Below are 26078 nucleotides of genomic sequence, written 5' to 3'. Positions count from 1 at the left end.
GTGCCTGGGGAGTTAAGGTTGCCGTGGCGGGACCTCGCGGGCCATCTTACCGTTTCAATTTCATTTCAGCCGCAGCCATCACTGGTGGAAACGTGGTTATCTATCCATAATGAACTCTGGTACCGAGGGATGCTCGAGGTTTGCTGGTGTGTTTGAATGTGCGTATCCGACGGCCCGATGCAACGTCGGAGGCTGATACTCCGACTTAACCTTCAACCAAAGCGAACGTCTTTCGAAGAACGCGGTCCCCGTCTTCCCGCTCTCGGAGATGAGGTCTCCGCCCATTGGGCGCATTAGACTACGGTCACCTGGTTCGATCCCGGCTTGCGTGATTCCAATGAGCCGGTCCGACATTGCCCTTCTCCTCACCAAGCCTCAATGACACCTACGGTCCCACCCATCCGGGCCTAGAAGCAGAGAGCAACCGGGGGCCCATGGAAAGCATCCCGCTTCACACGGGCTCAAGTGCCGAAAAGACGGGTTAATATACAAGGCATGGTACTCATATGATCACCACCAAGTCGTTAGCAAGCCACGAGGTACCTGCAACCCCACGGGGGCGCGACGTCGACAGTGAAAAGGGAATGGCGCCACGGAATGGATGGCTCCATACTTCCAGGTCAACTTTCGACTGAATGCGGTTCGATAATATTTGTGGCATCATGACGCAAGGCTTGTCATCGCGCAAAACATATAAGAAAGGCAGCCAAGGCCATATGCCGAGACACTTTTCTGCCTCTGCATCCGGGCACTAACACAACTCACCCCAGAGACTATTCACCATGAGGCACTTCCTTGCTCTTGCCGCCCTTACTGGCGTGGCTACCGCCCAAGCCGGTGCTTGGGGCCAATGTGGCGGTCAAGGCTGGACCGGGGCAACAACCTGCATATCCGGCTACGTCTGCACCGTTTCGAACCAGTGGTATAGCCAGTGTCTTCCGGGCTCCAGCCCGCCTCCGGCCGCTACCACCCTCGTCACACAGACAACATCAACAGTGAAGCCCACGACTACCGCGACACCCCCGCCAACCAGCGGCGGTGGATGGAAGTGGTTCGGCGTCAACGAGGCCGGCGGTGAGTTCGGCGAGAAGGTTTTGCCCGGCACCTGGGGCAAGGAGTTCATCTTCCCCGACCCGGCTACCATCACTGTAAGCACCCAGGAAACCCTCCTTTTACCAGCCCTGATGTGCTAACGCATGAAAAGACACTCCGCGGCCAGGGCTATAACACCTTCCGGGTGCAGTTCAAGATGGAACGCATGACTCCCGGCTCTCTGACGAGCGCTTTCAACAGCGCGTACCTACAGAACCTCACGCAAGTGGTGAACCATATTACACAGGGCGGCGGCTGGGCCGTCCTTGACCCTCACAACTACGGCCGCTTCAATGACAACATCATCACCGACACCGCCGGCTTCCAGACGTGGTGGAAGAACTTTGCAGCCCAATTCAAGGACAACAGCAAGGTCATCTTCGACACGAACAACGAGTACCACACCATGGACCAGACACTGGTTCTGAACCTCAACCAGGCCGCGATCAACGGCATCCGCGCCGCCGGTGCCACCCAGTACATCTTTGTCGAGGGAAACCAGTGGTCGGGCGCCTGGTCCTGGGTCACCGTCAACGACAACATGAAGGCGCTCACGGATCCCCAGAACAAGATCGTCTATGAAATGCACCAGTACCTGGACTCTGATAGCTCCGGAACGTCCGAGGCCTGTGTCTCGACGACGATCGGCGTCGAGAGGGTCACCGCCGCCACGAACTGGCTGCGGCAGAACGGCAAGGTCGGCATCCTGGGAGAGTTCGCCGGCGGTGCCAACACCCAGTGCCAAACTGCCCTCAAGGGTCTCCTGGACCACCTCAAGGCCAACTCGGACGTGTGGACCGGGGCGTTGTGGTGGTCGGCCGGGCCATGGTGGAGCACCTACATGTACAGCTTTGAGCCTCCCAGCGGCACAGGATACCAGTACTACAACAACCTGCTCAAGGGCTACGTTGCGTAGATGTTCTAAAAGGGGCACGCCATTGAGCGGGCTGCGAATTGAAAACACAAGCCGCAAATGTCGAGGAAAGTTCAAGGGCATCTCGGCTGGACTCATTACTTTACTGTACATATTCAAACCCGTACATAGTCTTCATTTCATGTGTTTGGATGGAAACCATCTTTAGTGTCATAAAAGTCGAGCGCTGAAAACCTACAGATGGTGGAGGAGCATGTTTGCTTCGTATCAGCGGATATTGATTGCAACGCAGCGTTAGGTTCGAGCATACCGCATTGAGAAATCTTGTTGTTTTCCAAAGGTTGAGAAGCTCGCTGCCCGTCTCAAAATGCTTCCGTCTTAGGGTCTCAGCCGCATCTCAGCTGTGCTGAAAGTTCAAGGCGTGGCGCTCTCCGACTTGCAGGCTAAAGCCCGCCAGTTGCTGCTTGTATCAAGTAGCGCGCCACGCTGAAGGGCTGGAATGCAACATTTACCAGGTGTGATCATGTTTGCCAGCCAATCTGACACTGCAGATTTACTCCTGCTTCGCTTCATGCACGAAAACATATCGGTCCCAAGTCGAAACCCCAAGTAATATAATAGTGCCACCACTGAGAAAGGCATCGTTGTGGCGCGAGGGCTTGGTTTGGGCCTGGAATGTCACATGTAGCAAGTAGGAGGGAGGCCGGCGCACACGCATCTTTCGTCAATGTGACTTTGATAAAGAGCTTGCATCCCCCGCGGCAAGAGAAGCCTTGAATGGAGTGAGGTTGGCGACTAAACTGCCTTCACAACAACCACTTTCATCTACGAGAAACCCACAACCTTTCCACAATGGCCCCCGTATATGCTGACCACCCGTATGATCTCATACCAACCCCGACTTTTCAGGCCTCTCAAACAGAGAAAGAAGCCGTCGAGGTTTGTGGCCCTTGGGATTTGCCATGTCATCGCATGGACTAAAGAAAGCAGCCTGATATGTTCTCCCGCGTCGCTTCTCAGATGGCGCTCGTCCACAACATGGTAATTCGCGGCCTGAATTCCATATATCTCCAAGCGCCGCATGTCTCAGCCCCCGAATCCAAGGCTTTCCTGCAATACACTCTGGCCTGGTACAGCCTGGTAGACGTTCACCACTCGGGGGAAGAAGCGAATTTCTTCCCGGCGGTCGAAGGAATGACAGGCCAAAAGGGTTTGATGGAATGCAACGTCGCACAGCATCAAGAGTTCCACGACGGGTTGGCGAGTTTCAAGGTCTTCATCGACGCATGCATTTCTGGAACGGAAGATTTCGATGGCGCGAGGGCGGTGACGCTGATTGACGGCTTTGGGAAGTCGTTGACAAGCCATCTTCGGGATGAGATCTCGACTCTTATGGAGTTGAGGACCTTTGGAATGGAGAAGATGGGAGCACTGGAGAAAGTCTTTGGGGAGGAGGGTGAAAGTAACATGGTAAGCCGCCCTGTCTGGATATGAGGCACCCCGTAAAAAAACCCCCACACTGATGATGAACTTGTTTGAAGAAAGCACTTGGGCTGGTCAAGGGCCTGCCGTTTTGCTTTTCCAACCATGATATTGCGTTTGAGGGCGGGCGATGGGAAAGCTGGCCACCGGCACCGCGCATTGTTAAAATTCTTTGCCGGCATATCACGTACCACTTTCACCAAGATTGGTGGAAGTTTGCGGCTTGTGATCGGATGGGCAACTTAAAGGCTCTTCATGCTGTACCGGAGTAGATCCCCAAGACTTCCCAGCTGCGAGGATCGCGTACAAACGTATGTGCCCTCGGAGGTGTTTGGAATCCGCTTCATATCACTGAGTACGCTTAACCGGCTTCAACCTCGAGAGTTTACCGATCGAGTACATACGTCTGTCTGATAGGACAGTGAAGATGTGTGCGCCCGGGGAGGGGGTTTGGCCTGGAAATATGGCTAACTAATCACTGTAATGGATTTGTGTATAGGCATTTATAACATTAATAGTAGGCTCTAGAGCCATCAGTCGGCTTCTGCTGATTTACTTGGCCTGATCAGGCCGTGCGTGGATGGTATTCTGTATTTCCCTGCCTTGTCTCTCTATTATACTGCCCGCAACAGTGATTGAATTCCTAGCAATAGTAGCAGTTTGCGGGTGCCTGTGGCCGGGCCTATGGTATTGGATGGGGATGGGGTTGATTTGTAATCCACGATCTGACCTTGCGTGCTCTGAACGGTATCTCGGCTGTTATTTTTGTCGTTATCCGTATTCTGGTGGATATTATAGTAGGTGTCATAGCCCGGGTGCCGGGGGTCTTGTCTTAGTTAGCACTGAGTGAAGAAGTCCAAGACTAGGTATTGGGCGTGACTGTTATTCGAATCTGCCTCCTCTACCGCTGTGGCACTCGTGCTAGCCCCCTTTGTCCCCGCACCGGGCCCCGGTGGGTCCCCGGTGCTCCCCCGGCGCCGCCGCCCAGCCCGCGCTCCTGACACCGGGCTATGCCTGATCAGGGTTCTGCTCTGAGTAGCTGCTTGATCATTTTGGTTAGAAAAGTGTACAAAAAAAACAACAGAGAAGATGGATTGGTCATGGTAGCCATGTGTTTTCTTAATCGGCCATTGGCACAGAAAACCCTTGCATTCAATCTACCAACTGAGAGTGGCGGGCACGGGCACGGTGGATCTTTGAGAGAGAGACACTTGCTTAAAGTGACGAAGCATGGGCGAGAGCGGGGCCCCGATAGCCTGGAGGGCTGTCTTGGTAGGTAGCAGACGAGGGAGGGACTGATGAACATGACCAAGGATCTGTATTATTAATGTCGGAACGTTTTTGGCTGGAATGTACTTGCCTTGCGGTGTTATTGAAACTTGACAAGTAACAAGAGATTCTAAGAACCCAGAAGTCGCAATAGCTTGCTTGGACTGTGCAATCTTGGTATTAGAAGTGACCCGACTTGTCAAGATGTTAAAACCAAACCTGTCGTCACGAATATATGCATAGAATGTAAGGCGCCAGGCAAACAAGACGCAGGATATCACAATTGCAGATCAGGAACCGAGTTGGGGAGCCAAGACAATAAATTAAGTCATCTAAAATAAGAGTTGCTATGGCCAGCCGACAAAGGGCCGAGCACGAGCAAACCCGAAACGAAACGAATGAATACGACACATATTTACAGAACCTATTCTCCCGTGTTCGTAAAGTTCTGCATCAGTCCCAAGAAGAAGAAAACCGTAAAAGCGATGGCCGAGAAGGAGACAGAAGTGAAGCGCGAGGTCTCCATCCCTGGCCATCGCAACATGAGATGGGTCTCGCTGTAAGCCGTTTCGCGTGGCCACCTCGAGTCCGCCAGAATGCTGGAGGAGCGGGAGGCGGCGTCAGAGATGGCTCGAATGTGCCAGGCATCGGCTTTAGAAGAAGCCGAGCAGGGCAACGGCGGACAGAAGAAGACACAGGTCAATCTTCAGGTTTCCAGCCGCAGCCGTGACAACAGGGGGCTTAGCTCCCGAGCCGCCAGCACCTCCACTGGGGCTAGCAGAGCCAGAGCCAGAGCCGGAACCGGAACCGGAACCAGAGCCGGAGCCCGAGCCGGAACCTGAACCAGAGCCGGAGCCTGAACCAGAGCCTGAACCAGAGCCTGAACCAGAGCCCGAGCCGGAACCAGAGCCTGAACCAGAGCCGGAACCAGAGCCAGAGCCGGAACCGGAGCCGGAGCCTGAACCAGAACCGGAGCCGGAGCCTGAACCAGAACCGGAGCCGGAACCGGAGCCGGAGCCGGAGCCAGCACCTGAGCCGGCACCTGAGCCGGAGCCAGAGCCGGAGCCGGAGGTAGCAACAGGGGGGAGGACACCGGGAATGGTGGCAGTGGAGGGAACCCACTTGGTGTCAACATCTCCGCCCTTAGCGGGTGCGTAGATGTAACCGCCCTGGCAAGTGGTGCAAGGCTGGGGAGCGTAGACGGCGACCTCGTTGCAAGATCCATCGCAAGTCTTGGGCTTGTAGACGATCTGTCCGTGGCAAGATCCGTTTCCGCAGGTGTAGGGCTCCCAGGTGTTGGCAGCGCAGCCGCAAGACTTGTAGACAATCTGTCCATCGCAGTCGTCACCGACGAAGGGGAAGAGAGAGAAGACCTGAGTGCTCCAGCACTTGCCGCTGAAGCAGAACTTGAAGCCGTCGGCAGCCTGAGTGACAGTGGAGGGGACGCCAGAGACGACAGTGGTGACAACGGTGACGGGGACAGTGGTGGTGGCGAGGGTTCCGGAGGGGTTGGCGCCACCGATGGCGACGTAGACGGACAGGAGAACGGTGACGGGGACGGACTGGCGGGCGCGGAGGATGGTCTTCTCGCCACCGCAGAACTGAGCCTTGTTGCCGGGGCAGGGGACGTTGCACTGGTCGTTGGGGACAAGCGAAGAGCCGCTGCTCAGGGTCTGTCCGCAGTAGCAGTCACTAGGGTTTGTCAGTATTGTTTTCATCGCGTCAGGGGTTTGGGCGGAACTCACTCATCGTAAACACCAGCGAAGCCAAAGCCAGCGCAGACGGCAGTGCAGGTGCTGATGTCCATGCTGGTGCTCGATCTCGCAAGACGGAAAGTGGGGAATCCATCGGAAGAGCCAACGCATCCGAAGTACTTGAAGGAGTTGACAGGGCGGGAAACACCGGTGGGGACGCTGGTGGCAGTAGCAGTGTCGGTCGTGATGTCAGTGGTCGGGACGGTACCATCGTCGGTGGTCTGGCTTCCGCCGGTGGTGGAGGTGGCAGTTCCAGAGACCGTTGAGGAAGCAGTGGCGGAACCAGAGACGGTGGTGGTGACCGAGGTGCTGGCGACAGTGGTGCTGCTGACGGTAGTGACCGAGGTGGAGGTGGAAGTGCTGATGGAAGTGCTGGTGGAGGTGCTGGTGGAGGTGGAGGTGGAAGTGCGGGTGGTGCTCAGGGGAGAGAGCGGGCCAGCGACCAAGAAGAGGTTGGCGATGGTGAGCGCAACAGAGTTGTCGGTGCAGATCTGTCTGAACTGAATGGCGGTGTTTCCGTTGGAGATGATGGATGCCGTGTTGATAGTCTGGTAGACACCATCGGTGGTGAAGACGACCGCGTTGTACACCTCAACAGCTCCGAGGGTAATGACAAGGCGACATGTGGTGGCAACGGCTCTCTTGCGGGAGGCCTGGGTGACGAAGGCGTCGAAGGCGATGCTGACTCCAGGGCCGAAGGCGGTCGAGGGAGACTGGGCACCAGAGACGCTGAAGGAACCCGAGCCAACGATGGTGACAAGGGGCTTTCCAGAGTTGTCGTTGGTGATGGCTCCGTTGCCGACGACCTGGCCGTTGCCAATGTTCACCGAGACGATGGCGCCAGTGGCGGGGGCGAGGCTGGTAGTGGCGGCGGCAGAGCTGGAGGTGCCGGCAGAAGAAGAACCGGCAGGGGTGGTCGATCCTGCTGCTGAGCTGGATCCGGCACCGGGTGTTGTTGTGACGGCGGCGGTGGTGGTGGTGGTGACGGCCGCGGCGGTGGTGGTGGTCGTGGCAGCGGCGGCGGTGGTGGTTGTGGTGGTGGAGGACGAGGCGACAACACACTTTCTGCTGACGGGGTCACACTTGGGGGCGGTAAGAGGGCAGGCGGCGTCGTTCAGGCAGCCGGCAACGCAAGTGTTGGCGACCAAGGCGGGGTTGCCGCCGGAGGCGGGGACGTTGGACTGTTGGCAGACCGGGGTGGCAGGAGTAGCACCGCAGTCGGTGTCAACCACGCAAGCAACACAGAAAGCACCGGCAGTCTTGCACTTGGCGGTGGGAGCCGTGCACTGGCCGTCGGCGGCGCAGCTGGCAACACAAGTCTTGGAGTTGGTGTTGCAAGACGGGGTGGCAGCCGGGCAGTCGGCGCTGGCCAAGCAGGCAACGCAGTTACCGCCCACAACACTCAGATCACACTTCGGGGTGGCAGGAGTAGCAGCGCAAGCGGCGTCGCCCGTACAAGCAACGGCTTCGGCAGTCTTCGCGAAGATGGCGAAGATGCCAAAGGCGGCCAGACCGGCACCTCGGCGGGAGAACTTCATGGTCGTAAGGTGAAAGAGTGGACGTGCAAGGCGAAAACCTGTGCACTTTTTATAAGTATGATAGAAACGAGTGAATGTGGTTGAAAACCTTGTTGTGATGGCTGGAGAATAAAAGTTGGATTAGACGGCGTCGACGCACTCCTTATATATGTTTTCTTCGCCGCCCTGGCTCACCCAAACGACGACTATCAGACTTCGTTATTGCACATTCCTACGTCTCTCCGGTTTACCATCCTCCCCCCCTGCCTCAATATTGTGTGAAGAATGTGTCGGTCTGGCGCCCGATTCGGAAACCTCCCTCATGACCCTACCTTGTCCCTCTCAGAGACGCTAATCTCGATAACCACGAAAAAAGCTCCGGTTTTTCACCTGCGTAAGCACATCATGTTGCCTCCTTGTTAGTCTTCCTACACATGGGCATATTGGGGCAAGCAAGATGGTACTTTGGACCATCTATTCATCATGTGCTGTTGAAAGACTATACTGTAGCTCCTAAGCTGTATTTTCCACTAGGCTTACCAACACAGTCATCAAGGGCAGCGGGTTGTGAGCCCAGCAAGGAGGATTGGCCTATTCGTGCGGCTCACATACACCGACCGACATCAATCAATGAGATAATATCCCCTGGCTCCAGAGTTTCTGCCTTCACAGGGCGGTTGTCTCAGACCACACTGCAACAACCCGCCACACCGAGTTCTAGGTCTGCATCGCTTGCCCAAAGGAGGCTCGCCCTTGTCCAACTCCTCCCCGTGCACACTGCTGCTGACTGCTATCGGACTTGCCGCAACATCTCCCATCATTCCTTCGAACCACACTCTAGAATGCTCTTAATTTCCACGCCCTCATCCCTCCCAATCCGTGCCATTTTTATCTTGTTCAGCAATACGTACTCGGTTCCTGCCTTGTCTCGGGACTATTTTGGTTTTCTCCGTCTCGAGATGCCGCTAGCCTCCAAGGGCAGCGTCGTCGGCCGTTGATGGGAACTGCAAGTAACAGTTCCTAGTTGGGATGTGGATCTATAGCCTGATTCGCCACGCCATTTGCTGACTCGGCTGTATAATGTCTAGGCCCTGCGGGAACAATGTGGCTAGCGCTCCGGCGCGTGTTTTCTTGAGTCGTTGAGAGAGTGATTAAGGAACCCGCCCTCCCTGGCATACTAGGGCATGGGCCGTCATCATTTTTCATGCTTGCCTCCCGAACTGGCATTTGGTGGCTTCGCACCACAGTCCAAGCTCGAGATGTGCTCCTGTGACCCTCCAGGGAGGGGAACTGGCGAGGGCGAGCCCCCGAAACTGCGCCTACGTTCCACAGGGCTGGGCTAGCATTGCTGAATTGCCCTGGTTCATCAGGGCCGCCGAGCCAGGAAATTGAATAACAAGCTCTTTTTTTAATGCACGAAAAGCTGGGCATGGGGTTTGGTTCGCTGTAGTCAGTGTTTTTGTTTTTTCCGGCCCCAGTCCAGGCCAAAGCGGCTCCGCTGCCGCCGCCAACACCGCTCATACGGCCGGGTGGCCACGCTCTCCGCATTACGTCAACTGTCGTACATTGAAACTAGCTATGGGGTGGATATGGCATTGGGGGTAGGGAAAGTTATTGTCTCGAAGAGATTTGTTGGCCGGAAACCCAGGTCGCCCCGCCACCGGCCCTAGCAGCAATGCTGGCAAGTGATGCATTCTTGTCGAGATGTAAGGGAGAGAGCTCGACGGTGCACGCGCGCCATGATTGGCCGATGTACTTGGGCGAGAGCTATTAGCCCCTTACACTACGGATACGTCCAGGGAGGTTGGAAGGGGCAAAACAACGGGAGCCGCCTCTCATCCGACTCTCCCATACTAATTATGTAACGAAAGTAATAATCTCCAACTCCCTTGTGCCTGAGATCCGTATGTTTTTTCTCCCTCTCGGTGCATCTCGTTCTATTGATAATCCCCCATCCCCTTTCTCCATGTGTTCCAGGTTCCCCATCTCGCTGCATCTCGTCCCAACTCCTCACCAATGACCACAAACTTGGGGTTACATGGTTTACCTTAACATACACACCGTTTTGCCTCCGGTCTCCGCCATGGTTGTACATCCACCCGAACGTCACGAGCTAGTCGTTGCATGCTAGCCTTTTGCCCAAGTCATGCGAAACAATCCTCGTATTCCCCGGAGTCCAGTCGTGTCTCGTGAGAAGTGGCACTTGGTGCTGTATTGACACCTAGGCTTCTCACCGCTATGCGAAGGCGGTATAATGCTGCGTCTAGGTGGGCTTCTTGTTGAAGCTACGGGCCCAGGCCTCCTCTGTCGTCCGGCCGAACATATGGTTGAGGGATGTTTTCAAGCCGAACAATCCAGCGAGGACGGTGAGAGATGGAAGAAGCAGAGGTTGAGGAATAAAGGAGCGGTCAGGGCCTTCTGCGCGATGTTACTCGTCAGTTTCTTCCGCTTATAGGCTGTGGCAAATGGGTCAGAAGCCTGTTCGGGGCCCCAGCGGGAAAGTACGGCGCAGTGGAAGTCATGCTTGGGGAATATTGAAGGGGGAGCTCGTTCTATGGAACGAACTAGCATGGTTTTCCCCGTGGGGTAGTATTTCCCTCGCCCCCATGCTGCCAGCCCTTCTCGAGGGCAATGTGACTGCTCAAATCGCCCGCCTGTGCTAATAATCGCTTGAATGTTATCTGCAGGTCATATTTTCACTAACTATCGTACAACTACCCATGCTAAATCTACTTGAAAATGGTGGAAGCCAATCCATTCAAGCACTCTCTTGGCCTCTCGCCCATTCATTCTCTTCCATAAACGACCCAAGAAGAACACCGCAATGTCTAGTAGGGATTTGTTTTATGAATTGAAATCAAACTCTCTAATGGGCATTTTTAACAGCACCATCGTGTAACAGTTCTCTTCTCTTGTTCCGATGCCCCGCGCATGTGACAGTTTTGAATACAAACCAAGCTGGAATTGCACCGCCATATCACCATGGAATTTCCGTACCATCAATGATGTTGAAGAACTTGCCCGAAGCGTTTTCGCGGGTTGCCTTGTCAATCTTGCATCAGGTCAGCGTGAGAAAACAATGTGGACGGAAACAAAATGCCTACAAAGTCAATCGTTTTGGCGGTACTCTCGTCAATAGTGTGCGGAGCTTTCTCCAAACCCATCATGCGGGCTCCCCCGTTGCCCATGTCCGTCTGGACAAGACTGCTCAGTTCAATATAAATCAGTTCCTGCCTAAAGTGTGATGACTGGGTTTCGCGCTGGACGTACCCTGGGTGAATCGCAAATGCAGTGAGGAATGTGTTTCCGGCGTGAATAGCCCTAATAGGAGGCAGATAGCTCAGCAATTGACACTTTGGTTCCCGTTCGGAAAACCATGACTTACACAGTGAACCAGTCCTGAGCTGCCTTGGACAGACCGTAGGCACCGACCAAGGAAACCTTGTAGGCCTCGAGTTTGGTGATGGAGCCAGCACCACTCGACACGGAGATCCACTTGGGCGAGCTGGACTTCTCCAGCAGGGGCTTGACGGCCTGGAAGAGGCGGATGGGACCAATGGTGTTGACCTGCAAGGTATCGATTACATCCTTGATGTCGACGGTGTCGAGCGGGGCCGGATAAGGGGATATTCCGGCATTAGCTATGACAATGTCCAGACGATCGATGCCGGCAGCCTTGATATCCTTGACCGCCTCCTGGGGATCCGTAGGCGAGGTGCTTTCGATTTTGACAAGCAGAAGCTTGGAGCCTTCTGCGACTGGTAGGTTCTTCAATTCATCCGCTGCTGGAGCCGACAGATCGCGTACGCTTCCAACGACGGTGTGATTTGGCCGCGAGAGGTATTTCTCAATGAGCCCCTTGCCAATGCCTATAAGAAAAACGGTCAGTTTCCAAAATGCGCGACGATGAGAACCATACTGGTTTTCCCATGATACTTGTTTGTGAATCCTCCCGACGCAGCCAGGCTAGGAAAACAAATGATTACCTTTGTTAACCCCAGTGACGAGGACAACTGTTGGGGACGCCATACTGTTTTGCGTAAAAGGCTGCGAGAGGAAGTCGAAGTCGATACAGAGGTGTAGAGAAGATGTGCAGAAAGCAGAAAATCGAGGGATGCCAGCTGCTTCTTATGAAAAAAGTGTCCAAAACAATAAAGACTGTACTATGCAGGCAATGTCACACCTCACACCCCGACTTTCTCCTTCTTGCTCCTTGACCTGGGTATTCGGCATCTCTAAACGTTGTGTTGACCCACCTGAAATGTGGCACTTTGAATGGTTCGTGCTGTGCCCCGTATCTCTCGTATCTAGGCAGCAAGAGCTGGGATCGTTTGAGTCATCTGATTATAAATCATTGAATGCCCATAAAGTTACGCAAAACGACAGTATTGATTCTTAAAGATGACTTATCTCACCACATTATTTGGTTCATGTCAAATACGCAGTACATTGGAGTCTTCAAAAATGCCCAAGTATATCATTACCATAAATTATAACTCCAAGAACGGCTCTACTCCTCTATGCTTAGCATAAACAATCTTACTTGCTGCTACTTTCTCATGTAGGTTGCCACTGCTTGTAAGTTTGGCAAGGTTGTTGGCGGAATAATTAGGCTAGACATGACGAATGTAACATGGTTGGCAGAATTGGTAATATTTAACTTGAACAATCCCACATACACTACAAGTCTAATACGAATGGAACATGGTATTTGTCGCATGCCCGAGGTTACTCGTACTACGCGGCAGAATAGTGTGAAATAGACGGCTTGTCTTATTAACTATGGATCGGGGGCGAAGGTCTATTTGTACTTCGCCTGGGACCATCGCCGTGGGGCGAATTGGTCGGCCCGGATAAGTGGGTCTCTACGGCAGGCTGCGCAAGGCTGCCCGGAAGGGTTGCGGCATCACGACAGTATTAAAATGAGTTGAAAATTATAACTACATATTGTTACATTTAGTCTAAATCTATGAGAAGCCTCTAAAACTGGAGTGGTCGCCTTGCTCTATTAATCTTGCTCATGCATCCATCGCTTTGTAAACTGCCTTGATGTATGCCTTTGCTGCGTCGTTCCCCAGACCTGAAAGTGACATCTTGTTCATAACATAAGTTATGGTAAGCTTCCTGTCCAGGTCCATCACGGCAAAAGAGCCGCCCATCCCTGCCCAAAAGCAGACACGTCCATTCGGGAGGAAGTCAGCTACAGCTGTGCCCCCCTCGCCCGTGATGCCGTAGCCAACGCCAAAGCGCAGGGGGGCACAAATGACGAGATCGAGGCCGTTGGATTGCTCCTCGAATATCAGGTCGACAGTCTCTTGTGACAACAAACGCTTCCCGTCGACGTTGCCGCCCAGGCTGATTGTCGAAAGGATGCGCGTGAGGGCGCGGGAATTTGTGTGGCCGCTTGCTGAGAGTATGCTACCTTGCCGCCAGGTAGGGCCATTGGCAAAATGAGACGGCATCGGCATGGGGTTCATCGTCTTGAACGTAAGGGAGCCCGGTTGGGGCCCGACGCCGGGACCAAGCGGGGGGAGGGGTGCGGGGACGACGTCTGTTGTCCGAGACAAGTCGCTCTCGGAAACTCCGAACTGGAAGTCAACCCCCAGCGGCTTGACGATCTCTTCAGTGACGAATTCGATCAAGGTCGAGCCAGTCGCGCGGGACACAATCTCTGCAAGAAGATGGCCAAAGGTCCAGGCGTGATACCCGGAGGCGGAGCCGGGCTCCCACCATGGCGCCTGTGCGGCGAGCTTTGCGTTGGCCTCGTCGAGGTTGGAGATTTCTTCAAACGACAGCGGCCTGTCTGCGTCCCAGCCAGAGACACCTGACGTATGTGAGAGAATGTGCCGGATCTCAATATTTTCTTTGCCATTGGCGGCGAACTCGGGCCAAAACTTTGAGACCTTGTCGTTGATTGACAAGACTTTGCGGTCGACGAGCATTAGAATGGCGAGGCTGAGAACAGTCTTTGTGGAGGAGAAGATTGTGACGATGGTGTCCTTGCCCCATGGCTTGTTGTGTTCTTGGTCGGTGTAGCCGCCCCAGAGATCGACGACATCCTTGCCGTCGAGGTTGACCGTGATGGCGGCGCCGAGTTCTTCTCCGGATTCGACGAATTGCTGGAGCTGGGTGCGGACGTCCTCAAACTTAGGGTCGCATGTGCCTTGAATTTGAGCCATGTTTGTGGGGTTGTAAGTTGAATGTAAATTGTTGGGTTGGTGATGTACTGAATGGTTGTGTTAAAGAGATGGAATGGAATCTGAGTCTGCGGAATAGACAGACAACATTGGAAGCCCAGGAGCCATGGCGACTATTTAAGCCGACTCCAGAGCTGACGATGGAGTCAATCTACACAGCAGGCGATGCAGCACGTCGCGACAGGAAACGGATGGAGCTACGAGAAATGAAGCCTTCAGCCAATGATTAATCGTAGACCCGGGAGCAACCACCGGCGTCCGCGAACAGGCTTCCGCATTTGCGGCGTCGGCAGCTACGGCGCCGACGTCCAGGGAGTCAGCGTTGTGGGCAAGCAAGTGCCAAAGCGGTGCTGAAGCCGCCGACACGCCGATTTTAGGGGACTAAAGGGAATAGCGCAAGGGCCTGGAGATCGGAAAACTACGGAGAATTGCCACTAGGCTGACAAAAGGATGGGAAACCTTGCAGATCTGCCTGAAACCCCCGCTGCGGTGCAGCATTGCCCGATGTGCGATGCTACATCGGACATGGCCCGATGTCTCGTAACGTCGGCGAACAGCTACCAATTGAGTTATTCAAAGTACTGCAGCTGGAGAGCATCCCCCCAGCCTCAGTTGCGGGGCCAATCCGTGAGACTTCTGGCTTTAGGTGCCCAGGCAAGGGGTGACGAGAATACCCGCCCTCTCTGAGGATCAGCCATCCCAGGGATGCTTGCGCCAAGCCCACGATTGGCTGTATATCTTGACCTCAGACAGACCTGATTTATACGGATACCAGGCAACCCTTTCTAAACCCAGGTTATGAAAGGAATTTATTGTCACCTCCTGCCAGGGTATTATTGATGCTTTAGCCAGAAGCGAGAATGAATCATTATGAACCAGCAGGTCTCGAGAACAAGCCATCCAATCAGAAGTCGTTGTATTTCCCAATCAAGTTAGTGCTTTGGAACACCAAGCGCGCTATGCCGGTTCACATGCTAGCCCACGACCCCGCCCTCTGCCAATATGCCTCACAGTGCACACATTCTGGATGAAGGCGCGAGTTAGCTCATGACGTCCCATCAGTCGTTCACAATCTGGTTTATTTAAATGGTTCGAGCGACCCAGCCTCAACGACAACATGTGTAAAAGTCCTAAGCGTATTCGCGCAGCAGCAAGACTCGGTTTTCACAAATAAACCCAACCCGTCTTTTAATCAGCGCAGGCATTCAAGTTCTCGCGCTCCGAACTACGACCACCGCTCAGGCCCACAACACAACGACAATGGACGAACCCATTGAGCTTCTCGGCCAGCAACCAGGGCTAAAGATTTACACACAGATAGCGGTTTGCTTCTCGGTGGAACATGAGTCCTCGTTCTCGAACGTCGTTGACACTCTGACAAACGGCCTCGTTAGGCTCACCGAGAGTTTTCCGTGGATTGCCGGGCAAGTCGTCAACGAGGGCGCCGACCAAGGCAACACAGGCGTCTTCAAGATCAGACCGTACGGAGAGACACCACCTTTCATACTCAAAGACCTGAGAGATGATAATTCAGCACCCACGATGCACGGCCTGAAGAAGTCCGGCTTCCCCTTCAGCATGCTCGACGAGAGCATCGTTGCACCTCGTCCGACTCTTCCTATTGACCCGACACTAATATCAAAACCCGAGCCAGTCTTCATTGTACAGGCAACTTTTATCAATAGCGGTCTAATCCTCACATTTCTCGGCCATCACCAGGTCATGGACGGCACCGGTCAGGGTCAAATCATTGATCTTTTCTCGAAGGCGTGCCGGAATGAGCATTTTACCGAAGATGAAGTCACAACCGGAAACCTGCCCCGTCACAATATCATTCCCCTGCTGGACAACTATGAGCGAGGTCCGGAGATTGATGCGATGGTTGTTACAGCCCCAACAGAGCCACCAGAAACCCCTCCCAAATGTTCCTGGGCATATTTCAACTTCCCATCAAGCTCACTCAGTGATCTCAAATCGCTGGCTTCAGAGTCCATCAAGTCGGGTTACATCACAACAGATGATGCCCTGAGCGCCTTCGTCTGGCAGTCTGTTTCCCGCATCCGCGCGGGACGTCTGTCTCTCGACGAGGAAGTCAAGTTCGCCAGAGCTGTAAACGTTAGAGGGTATCTTGGCATCCCGCAGACCTTCCCAGGACTCATGCAGAGCATGACGAACAACTCGTCCCGCCTCAATACCCTCATTGAGGAGCCGTTGGGAGTGGTGGCTTCCCAGCTGCGATCAACGGTGGACCCCAAAGCCTTGGGCTACAGCACACGTGCATTCGCGACAGTTCTGAGCAAGTCTGCCGACAAGGGAGGTTTTTCCTTCACCGGGACTCTTCGGCTCGACAAAGACATCATGCTGAGCTCTTGGGCAAAGCTTGATCTATATGAGCAGGATTTTGGGCTTCATCTGGGCAAGCCAGTGTCTGTCAGGAGACCGCAATTCACGCCGGTGGAGAGTCTTATGTATCTACTCCCCAAATCACGGGAGGGCGACATCGCGCTCGCGATATGTCTGAGGGATGAAGACATGAAAAGACTGAAACGGGACGAGGAATTTTCAAAGTATACGCAGTATATAGAATAACATTAGTAAGTAACTTGACTAACAAGATTACACTATCAACTATTTACAGTCAAGGGTAAGAATCATCTCCTCGGTACAGTCAAAGCCAACGACTCCTCAGCTTCCCTGTTTAGAAGAGCGACAAAACAAAAAACCAGTGTTTGCAAACGAAAATTTGCAGCGAGGGGTCTTTAGCCTTCGTAAACGTAGCAGAAAGGCGAACCGCCAATCCCAATCGTACTCATCAGATCCCTCAACTTCATTGGTTCCGCCAAAGGTCGGAGGTCGACAAGATCATCCAAGGTACCGTTTCGGCTCGGCGGGATGTCTTGCATCGTCACGGTTCCAAAGATATCCTAATGTGAAAACGTGGTCAGTTCGATGCTCTACAGCAGGTAAATCCCAAAGCGACGTCTACAGTTGTAGGTGCTCGAAGATGGTAGTCTCGTCTATCGAGGGGGGCACCGAACATACCTGGCGGTTTTCCCAATCCATCATTTGCCAAATCCAGTAGACGCGGTCAATTTGACTGTGGTGCAGGAAAAAGGCTGGGTCCGCAGGAGAAATGAAGAAGTTATTTCCAGAATCGCCGCCCAAAGACCAGTGGCCTCCGGCATGGATGCCCAGTTCATGAGGGTCAATGTAGCGGTCATCTCCGTTCAAATGTCCCCAGAAAGATTCCAAGGTGTCGTGGTCCAGGAGTAGGCGTGTTGTGTTGCGGAACGTGTTGTGCTTGGAAGTGACGTGCTTGTTGAGATCGCGTTGGAGACAGCGCGGATCGGCCGCCGACGGGGTTTCTATGGTTTCGACAACAGGCATATTGACTGTCATGTTGGAGAAGGGGCCAGACATGATGCAACCACCGCCGGACCCGGGCTCCAGCTTCACAGTCACGTTTGTTGTCGCTTGAAGAATCTCCAAGCCCTCGTGAGGTACAAACGCGCCATTACTGCCGATGGAAGTGACGGACCCGTCAAACACAGGAGAAAGCGCAGGATCTTCGACGTCATAGCCCCATTCCCAGAAAGGAACCGTTCCTAAAAGTGAGCAACGATTAGATGTGCGTTCACTGTCAGGTAGTCACATAAGCTGCATGATTGGGGCGTAAACTAACCATTGTATCCGCAACCACGAAGTTTTAGCTCGAATACCTCAGTGTACAAGCGGTGCCAGAGCTGAAAGTTTGCCTGATTGCCGGGGGAAAACGCAATATCAGCAAATGAAGGGTTGAAGTTTAACTGATTAATTCTCATCATACCGTTCTGTGAATGAATGGAGTTTGCTTCAAGTGTATAGCCACAAAGTCGTCATACAGGGTCTTGGCAGCCGGCATCACCCCAGGCGCGTACGCACTCGGGGAGCTCTGGAGACATTCAACCGCAGCCACGAAAGCCTTGCGATCTTCCGCCGGCAAGGCTCGCCTATGTCAGAGAAGGCCGGTTAAAAATCAATACTATCAAGAAAGACAAACCATGGCGGCCATCCAGGGAATCCCTTACCATTCTCGTCGAACGCGGACCTTATCGGGTGTGCAGGTGGAGTTTCCTAGGCCACCCAAGCGCTTGTGAAGAGCTTTGGAGTTGGCCAGAGCTTTGGCGGCGAGCTGAGCGAGAGCATCGCCGTTGTCGATGGACTCTAGAGTGAAGTTGTAAGAAGGTGCGACAGCGCTCACGAAGAGAGCAAAATAAGACGCAAAAAACAGAAGAGAAAAACCTCTCGCAAATGGAGAAGCCATAGTGGCAAAAGAATGGACGCCAAATATTGATTCGGCTGATTAGTGCTCTTCGAGAGATGACAAGAACAGAGTGGCAATGGAAGTGAACGGCTGAAGCTAGTTATATATTCCGTAAACTGCCAGTCGTTAGACCTTAATCGCTCAAGGTGACATTAAAGGGTCCAGGCCTTTGAGATCATTGCACCGTCCACAATCGGAAAGATGCATCCGGCGGCAGTGCAAGAATCATCCCGGTCGAGATATCATGAACTTAGCACCAAAGTCGGAGCATTCTTGCATCCTTTTTTAAACTCTAGGCGCTTAGTGAACTGTAGATTTATCAAGAAACCTAATTTTCCGGGGGTGTTGGTATTCAGCCCCAAGATTTACAAGGGGCCTACTCGCGTGAAGGCACTCCTGGTCTTCACATTGCGTGCTGATCGAAATTATAGTACATAGTAAGACCCAGCCAAGTTGGCCAAGTTGGCATGTTGACTCGCGTATGAGCAGGGAGGTCAGATATGTCATTCAGCCAGTCCTCAAGAAGCAGGTCGAGTCCGAAAACGAATAGTTCGAAATAACCCTAATTGGATATCGCTTAGCCGTCGCACCTGATTCAATGCAAAGACTCCTTACGAAGGTTTTCATGATTGGCCTGTCGCACGCGTCGGTCTCCATTCCCATTACTAAAGTAGGATATCCGTATTTAGTCGGGAGCTGTTTTCTTCCGCACCTCGTGGTTAAACAAGCATTGATATGATTTAAGACTCATCCAAGTGGGGAAGTAATCTATCTGCGTCGCATTAGACGTTGTGCCGAAAACCTAGTCTTTATTGTTAAAAATGACCTTCTCTATTGACAACTTCTTGGCATGGGGCATATGCAACTCGTTAGTGCTAATCGCTGAATCTTCCCCTAAAATTCCCTAAAGGCAGTCAATTCCCGCTGGCCAATGGCCCAGGTGACTACATGCGTGTTTTAAGGTTCCGTCCACAGACACATTAAGAGACCCTGATTACATCCAAACCACGAATTGCCCTGTGCACCAAACTCTCTTAGTTCGGATCCATACTGCAGCCGAACTTGCCGACTGTAAATGCAACATTCCGTTAGCGTCTTGTTGAAGGCCTGCTGTTGTTTGAGTTCCCTTCTCTGCGCTAGGCAAACAATCGCGGTTTTCTTGATTAGAGAAGGCAAACCCATCAATCGTAGCATTATCAACACGGGGTTGAATCATTTTTCAGGATGTGTTAAGTTCGAATTCAGGAAGTAGGTTCGCGGCACATGACTAGATTCGCATATAAAGCCACTATTTACAATATGTATCTGGTATATACCCAAGCCATCTTTCCATCAATCAAAGCCGAAACTATAGTCAAACAGAACGGTTTTGTGCATTGCGAATATAAGGCTCATAGTAATAACTTTTAATGGTCGAATGTAAATAGCGAAGTGTAGAGATAAAAGAATACTGGAGACTTCCCCGATATGAAATTATTAATATCTCGTCAAGCCTCAATTGAAGTTTTGTATTTGTCCCGAAAAGAAACGAAAAAAAAGAAAAAAAGCCACGACTGACAAAACCGTAGCTGTGCTATTTCGTAATCTGTCTCCAAAGGCAGTCTGGACCATGCCACCCAGCAATTGGAAACTACCAATGATGGTGCTCTACGGGCCAATAGTGGCGGAGTATGGAGCTGTGATGAGTGCGGTCTTGGTGCAATTTGAAAGAAGCTTAATCAGATGAAGTTTTCAGATTATCCAGTTAAAGGCCAACATATCCATGCTCTATATAGAGTGAGGACGTCCTGAAGGGGATCCGGCCATTTCGTCTGGGTTGGGCACCCCGGTCTTCAGCTTTGTTCTCAAGAATTATTTCCGTCCGATTCCGGTCTTTGGCCCCAGCATCAAAGTGGGTTCTCCGGGTCTGGCAATACGGCCATAGGGCGGTAACCAACTAGAAAATGCCCAGACCATTCATGGCTGCTCATAATGGAGAAGCTACGTGCGGTGAAGCTTTGTTGCGGCGGCACTCGTCTTGATGTTAGGCTTTTATTAGACTAGATCGTCGGTTACAAAGCTGGCGCTTTCGAGGTGGGCAAACTCGAAGGGCTCAGACAGCACATTGCAACAAATGATTGAAAACCCCGAAGGTCAGGGTTAGACAACGACTTCGTAAGTTTCTAGTGTTGAGTTTAATAATTTATACACCGACTTGATCGTTCTGAATGTTGTTCCAGCCAAACGTGAGGCTTCTAGACTTCTGAAATCAGCACGACCATCCATTGCTACACTTACCCTGTACTCTGTAGATGCACTACTATTGGCCCTTGGGTTGAGTCTTGGAACGCGTTGCATCTTGGCACAGAGTAAAAATATTCATGCGGTCAAGGATTACAGAAACTATTGGGATCAAATTCCTGAATCTGCTCAATCAGACACTCATTCGGTAGAAACCAACACGCAGGAAAGTTATTGCGTCTAAATGAGTACTATGGTCACCCAATGAATATACGCATCCTTAACACAATCAATGTATATCTTGATTGGCCAATTCTGTATTGTTGAGTAGGATGTCTAATCTGTTTCCACATAAGGGTGGTGAAAAGGTCAAACACCTGCTCGTTTAATTTCTCGCTTTCATCATGATAGACTTCCTAATCATCCACTGAGAACCAAGAAAAGAAAAAAAGGAAAAAAACTGCACCCAGGAACACCTACACCAATTCAGCGGGTGTCGATTTACTGTATACAACAACGGCATAATGATAGGCTAAGAGCAAACCCTAAAATACAAACACACTTGTTATTAGTTATCCGGACTCTCCAAGTGCTCCGTAAAGTTTATCTCAGTCTTGTTGTCGAGGCCCGGCGATGCCTATGGAACTTCCAGGAGGTGTGGAGGTCAAGCAGGCGGCGCTTCCTTGAGCCTAAAAGCTCGACTACGGGGCCGCCCCGAGCCTTGCGGAGGCCGGCTCGTAATAGCGCAGTTGATCGTTCGAAAAGTGTCTCGCGTATCTTTTTAGTTTTTAGTCTGGGGCCATTGTGACTGCGGCCGAGGCCCGCCTCTTTGCCGCTTGCGTCTGCTTGGACATTTCGTTCGCTAGGGCTAAACTAGTTGCGTCTCCAGCATGAGCGCTTGGTACAGCCACCTACTCTAGGCCTTGCGCCTTTTTGCATTGACGAGCACAACCCCAGAAAACCCGAAGAACTAGGCGGCACCAGTGAGAGGATCGTACAATGATCCCAACCTTTTTCAAAGAGATGATAACCGGACCGACCGAATCCTAACCACTCTCGGGTAGGCACATCGCTCGGCCCCGGGCCAGGATGGACGGATGTCGACTTTCAATCCGGTTTCTGAACAACTTATATATATATTGCAAAGGATGGTTGGGATTCAAAGTTCTCTTATCCCGTACAGCTTCCAAAGCCAAGCAAAATTACACTCATTGATAATATGCGGTACAACAGCATTCTCTCTTTTGTGGGTACCGCCCTGCCATTGACCACAGCCCATGTACTCCGCCGTGAGGCTCAAAGCAACAAAGCTGCCTCCTCCAACAACACAATACAAGCTTGCCTCAGCGCCTCGAACGCTCCAATCACTACATCCACCTCTTCGGACTGGTCTGACGACATCAGACCCTACAACACTCGCGTGCAGTTCACCCCGGCCATTATCGTAACGGCTACCGATGCCAGCCATGTCCAGGCAGCGGTAAAATGTGGGGTACAGTTGGGGTACAAGGTTACGGCCCGCGGTGGCGGACATAGTTATTCGTCTTCCGGGTTCGGAGGCGAGAATGGCCATGTCGTGGTCCGGTTGGACGAGATGTTCAGCGTCAAGCTGAACGCCGACAACACGGCTACCGTACAGGCAGGTGCTCGACTCGGCCACGTCGCGACAGAGTTGTTTAACCAGGGTGGCCGGGCTATTTCTCACGGATCATGTCCAGGGTAAGTCGTCCGTCTCGTCCAGTCCCGCGTGCAACGGAGGCTAACAATCGGTGTTAAAGCGTGGGTTCTTCGGGGCACAGCCTGCATGGAGGGTTTGGATTCTCGAGCCATCTTTACGGTCTTGCTGTAGACTGGATTGTCGAAGCGACTGTGGTGTTGGCCAGCGGAGATATCGTCAAGGCCTCCGCGAGCCAGAACTCGGACCTTTTCTGGGCCCTCCGCGGCGCGGGGTCGTCCTTTGGCATCGTCACCGAGTTCAAATTCAACACCTTCGCTGCCCCCACCGTCGTCACTTGGTACAAGGTCCCGTTCACCTTTCAAAAGGCGGACAAGCTGGTCAGTGCATTGGCGGGTCTGCAGAAGTACGCCCAGGGTGATATGCCCCCTGAGCTGAACATGCGGGCCGTCGTGACCCCAGACTCGACATCTTTCGACGGCCTCTACTTCGGAGATGCGACCAAGACCCGCGATGTTTTGCAAAAGTTCCTGTCTCCTTTAGGCATCGACGTTGGTGGCGCCACCATCACCCAGACCGATTGGATCGGACAGCTGCAGCACTATGCCGGTCAAACGCTTGACCAGACGGGCCCGCAATCCGCAACCGACACCTTCTACGCATCGAGCCTCATGACCAAGGAAGTTTCAACCGCGGGCTTCAAAGCCTTTATCGATTACTACCAGAATAAGGCGAAGTCGACCTACACCGGCTGGTTCGTCCTGATCGATGTCCATGGCGGCAAGAACTCCAAGACGGCGCAGGTCGCGGCGACAGCGACCTCCTACGCTCACCGCGATAAGGTGCTCTTGTGGCAGTTCTACGACTCCTCCAGCGGTTCCGCGTACCCCAAATCGGGATACACGTTCCTTGGCGACTGGATGGCCAAGGTCACCAGCAGCATGGCCAAGCAGGACTGGGGTCGTTACGTTAACTACGCCGATTCGCAGCTTAGCAATGCGGATGCCCAAGACCAGTACTACAGGGATAACCTCCCGCGGTTGAAGACCCTCAAGACCAAGTTTGACCCCAAAAATCTGTTCACATATCCACAGGGTGTGCAGGTATGATCTGGTCGTGGGTGGGACGCAGATTGGGAGGGGATAGAGCTGAAATATCAAAAGTATATGCAACAAGTTTCTAGAAACATAATAAGAGCTATGAAGAGATTTTGATTTTGATTGCTACAGTCAACCTACATGGTATACTAATTGCTTGTCCATCTTCGCAATTGGCGTCATGCTCGTCCCAAAGGTTATTTCTGCGGAGCCCCTCATGTGCTTGTGGTCCGAATCCTTGCTGAACCACACAATTAATCTGCCGAAAAAATCACTCGGTTCCGCATCCTTATCCTGAGCCCGAATCATGTATCCTGCGGCCCTCATATGTTTTTCAGCCACATCATAATCCCGGGTCAGGGACTTTGGTGTCACGTTTAGGTTAGTCCACGGGTTTGCATGCGCCACGGGAAGCTCAGGGGCCGGCTTACCGCGTCAGATGCCAAGGCCAAGGTTTTGGTAATGGTGAGGGCACTAATGTTGGACCCCTCCTTCGACAGTGTTTGATTAAGCATGTGTATGCTCTCTAGCTTGTACTTCGTGGCCTGAGAGTCGTAAATATCGCGGTGTTGCACAGACGCCATATGCCGGCATGCGAACAGGAGCACGTTGGCAAGCATGCCCCGGTCCTCTGTTGCAGTCTGCACCCAAAAAGTGGATAGACTCTGCCAGAATGGCCGCTCATCCCCCAGTATATTCAGGTCCAGGGAGGGCATGCACGCCATCTCCTTTATAACAAAATGTTGCAGGACTAGCACCCCTAGAGTCAGCGGTCGGGGGCTCAGGTATTTGCAACTAGTACTTAGGGAAGGGTCTACGGAGCAGGCTTTGCGGTGCGTTGGGATGCAGCATGGAGTAAGGTCCGCAAATATAAATAAATAAATGCGGATATGCCCCAGGTAGTCCAAAAATCACTCATGTGTCTCAGGCTGGCAGGCCGTGTACTTACAGTGATCGAGAAGCTTCTGTTCCCATGGAGAGACGCTCCTGGAAAAGCTGTCGAACGGGTCTGTTCTTGCAGCACTCAGGAGCGACACGGGACTGACACGAGGGGTGGGCAGGAAGGGTCTGTTCAATGACCACCTGCGGTAGTGTACAGCAGACGTATTCGGCGACTGGCTCGACGAGAGAGACAAGGCATCTGGATCTTGGCAGTCGGAGTGTGAAGTGGGAAGGGCAGACTGCTGGTACACGGCAACCCGCTGCCGGCGGGCATGGGGGTTACGGGCCGCGTGAGATCTAACCTTCTTCTTCCAGGCCGCCGATTCGCTTGGGTGTGAAATCTGGACAAAGGTGAACTCGCCCTGTTGGGATGCACCCTTCTTTGGCGGCATAGTGGGCGGCCGGGGCGGCGCGATGGCGAAATTGGTGGGCGGTAGGCTTTGTTGCGGCGTGTCGTTACCGAGTCTGTCTGGGCTGTTGGAATGAGAGCGGGCTCAATCTCAGCCACAGTGTTGGGACGGAAGGGCAACAGAGATGAGGATGGGTATGACAGGCAGCTGGGACGAACAGGACTTGCATTTGCCTATTCCAGCGATCGTTTGGGTCTTGGTTTTGGCCTGAGAAACAGGATGGCAAAAAGATGAGGGGAGAAAAAGGGTTAGATCTGATGTTGGTATGTTGGCTGCCTAACACACAACGTCTTCAGCCCCTCTCTTCTCTTCTTTGGGCGACGTTGTCTCTCGTTACCGGGGTCAACTGGACTGCTGTGGGACTTTGGCCAATTATTAAGCTGTGTGCGGTCGGAACGGGGTGATGGGTGGGCTATTGGAAGCATCCCACAAATCAGTAGCGTCGATGGCTTCATCCCCCCGGCTCCAATGGGGCGTGGCCTGAAGGATGCCAAGTTGGGCATTGCCCTAAATAGGAAAATGCTCGAGTTCGAGTGGACCCAGGATCCACATATTCCTGGCGATGCGGGTGAACTCGTTCATTAGTCATTCTCCTCTCGAGGCGTTCATTATTACAGAGTAGCTGGTTTGGGCAGAGTCCCACTGTTAACATGGCCATACAGCTTGGCCTTTGGCATAAACAGTGGATCACTCACTACGCCATTCATTGAACCTCCGGCGGAGGTGTAGAAGCTGTGTCTAAACTGTCCGATAGACGTATGTTAGTTGTAAAAGGTCTTTTCGCGATGTAGAATACAATATTATCCCGAATTCCGCAGTTTGGTATATATACTCTGGGTAATTCACCAATGTGAAAGAATTGTGTATATAGACTTCAACTGAAAACGTCGAGAACAAAAAACTACCATATTATCACAATCAGCTATTAGCTTATGTCAAAAATGCCAGCCGAATGGAACCCCTTGACTGATATGCCCAGTCTCCAAGGCAAAGTTATCGTCGTAACAGGCGGAAAGTAACCATGCATTACTGGCTCCAAAGTTTTATCCCAACTGACACATGTCCAGCGCAGGTATTGGCCTATCAACCGTCAAGTTTCTGGCCCTTCGGGGAGCGAAGGTTTACTTCACAGCAAGGTCAAAAGATAAGGGAGACCACACTCGAAACCACCTCACAACCGAAAATCGAGAGATTAAGTCAGACCAACTTAACTGGTTGGCCCTTGATTTGGCAGATTTGAAGTCCG

At 52.7% G+C, this 26078-nt stretch overlaps 9 protein-coding genes across 9 annotated transcripts; 4 read left to right on the top strand and 5 right to left on the bottom strand.

Annotated features, from left to right (window-relative positions):
- Nucleotides 1-782: 782 nt before the first annotated feature.
- On the top strand, nucleotides 783-2008 carry EsH8_VII_001010 (glycoside hydrolase superfamily; the record flags this gene model as incomplete). The annotated part of the gene is made up of 2 exons (XM_083271143.1): nucleotides 783-1148; nucleotides 1205-2008. The coding sequence occupies 2 exons, from the start codon at nucleotides 783-785 to the stop codon at nucleotides 2006-2008; spliced, it is 1170 nt and encodes a 389-aa protein (XP_083128700.1).
- Nucleotides 2009-2818: 810 nt separating this feature from the next.
- On the top strand, nucleotides 2819-3460 carry EsH8_VII_001009 (uncharacterized protein; the record flags this gene model as incomplete). Its single annotated transcript, XM_083271142.1, has 2 exons — nucleotides 2819-2905; nucleotides 2957-3460. The coding sequence occupies 2 exons, from the start codon at nucleotides 2819-2821 to the stop codon at nucleotides 3458-3460; spliced, it is 591 nt and encodes a 196-aa protein (XP_083128699.1).
- A 1910-nt stretch (nucleotides 3461-5370) lies between these two features.
- EsH8_VII_001008 (WSC domain-containing protein) lies at nucleotides 5371-8009 on the bottom strand (the record flags this gene model as incomplete). Its single annotated transcript, XM_083271141.1, has 2 exons — nucleotides 5371-6409; nucleotides 6463-8009. 2 exons carry the CDS (start codon nucleotides 8007-8009, stop codon nucleotides 5371-5373), a joined length of 2586 nt encoding a protein of 861 aa, XP_083128698.1.
- Nucleotides 8010-10251: 2242 nt separating this feature from the next.
- Nucleotides 10252-12017, bottom strand: EsH8_VII_001007 (SDR family oxidoreductase; the record flags this gene model as incomplete). Its single annotated transcript, XM_083271140.1, has 6 exons — nucleotides 10252-10406; nucleotides 10986-11040; nucleotides 11093-11192; nucleotides 11259-11309; nucleotides 11374-11857; nucleotides 11975-12017. The coding sequence occupies 6 exons, from the start codon at nucleotides 12015-12017 to the stop codon at nucleotides 10252-10254; spliced, it is 888 nt and encodes a 295-aa protein (XP_083128697.1).
- Nucleotides 12018-13006: 989 nt separating this feature from the next.
- On the bottom strand, nucleotides 13007-14167 carry EsH8_VII_001006 (serine hydrolase domain-containing protein; the record flags this gene model as incomplete). Its single annotated transcript, XM_083271139.1, has 1 exon — nucleotides 13007-14167. One exon carries the CDS (start codon nucleotides 14165-14167, stop codon nucleotides 13007-13009), a length of 1161 nt encoding a protein of 386 aa, XP_083128696.1.
- Nucleotides 14168-15445: 1278 nt separating this feature from the next.
- On the top strand, nucleotides 15446-16774 carry EsH8_VII_001005 (uncharacterized protein; the record flags this gene model as incomplete). The annotated part of the gene is made up of 1 exon (XM_083271138.1): nucleotides 15446-16774. One exon carries the CDS (start codon nucleotides 15446-15448, stop codon nucleotides 16772-16774), a length of 1329 nt encoding a protein of 442 aa, XP_083128695.1.
- A 393-nt stretch (nucleotides 16775-17167) lies between these two features.
- On the bottom strand, nucleotides 17168-18009 carry EsH8_VII_001004 (tyrosinase family protein; the record flags this gene model as incomplete). The annotated part of the gene is made up of 2 exons (XM_083271137.1): nucleotides 17168-17790; nucleotides 17868-18009. The coding sequence occupies 2 exons, from the start codon at nucleotides 18007-18009 to the stop codon at nucleotides 17168-17170; spliced, it is 765 nt and encodes a 254-aa protein (XP_083128694.1).
- A 3918-nt stretch (nucleotides 18010-21927) lies between these two features.
- Nucleotides 21928-23492, top strand: EsH8_VII_001003 (FAD-binding oxidoreductase; the record flags this gene model as incomplete). Its single annotated transcript, XM_083271136.1, has 2 exons — nucleotides 21928-22427; nucleotides 22487-23492. 2 exons carry the CDS (start codon nucleotides 21928-21930, stop codon nucleotides 23490-23492), a joined length of 1506 nt encoding a protein of 501 aa, XP_083128693.1.
- A 120-nt stretch (nucleotides 23493-23612) lies between these two features.
- Nucleotides 23613-24814, bottom strand: EsH8_VII_001002 (uncharacterized protein; the record flags this gene model as incomplete). The annotated part of the gene is made up of 3 exons (XM_083271135.1): nucleotides 23613-23843; nucleotides 23912-24231; nucleotides 24430-24814. The coding sequence occupies 3 exons, from the start codon at nucleotides 24812-24814 to the stop codon at nucleotides 23613-23615; spliced, it is 936 nt and encodes a 311-aa protein (XP_083128692.1).
- Between the last annotated feature and the right edge of the window lie 1264 nt (nucleotides 24815-26078).

The sequence above is a fragment of the Colletotrichum jinshuiense genome, chromosome 7 (assembly GCF_051148585.1).
Source record: "Colletotrichum jinshuiense chromosome 7, complete sequence".
Lineage (NCBI taxonomy): Eukaryota > Fungi > Ascomycota > Sordariomycetes > Glomerellales > Glomerellaceae > Colletotrichum > Colletotrichum jinshuiense.
This window is presented reverse-complemented; position numbering and strand designations above follow the sequence as displayed.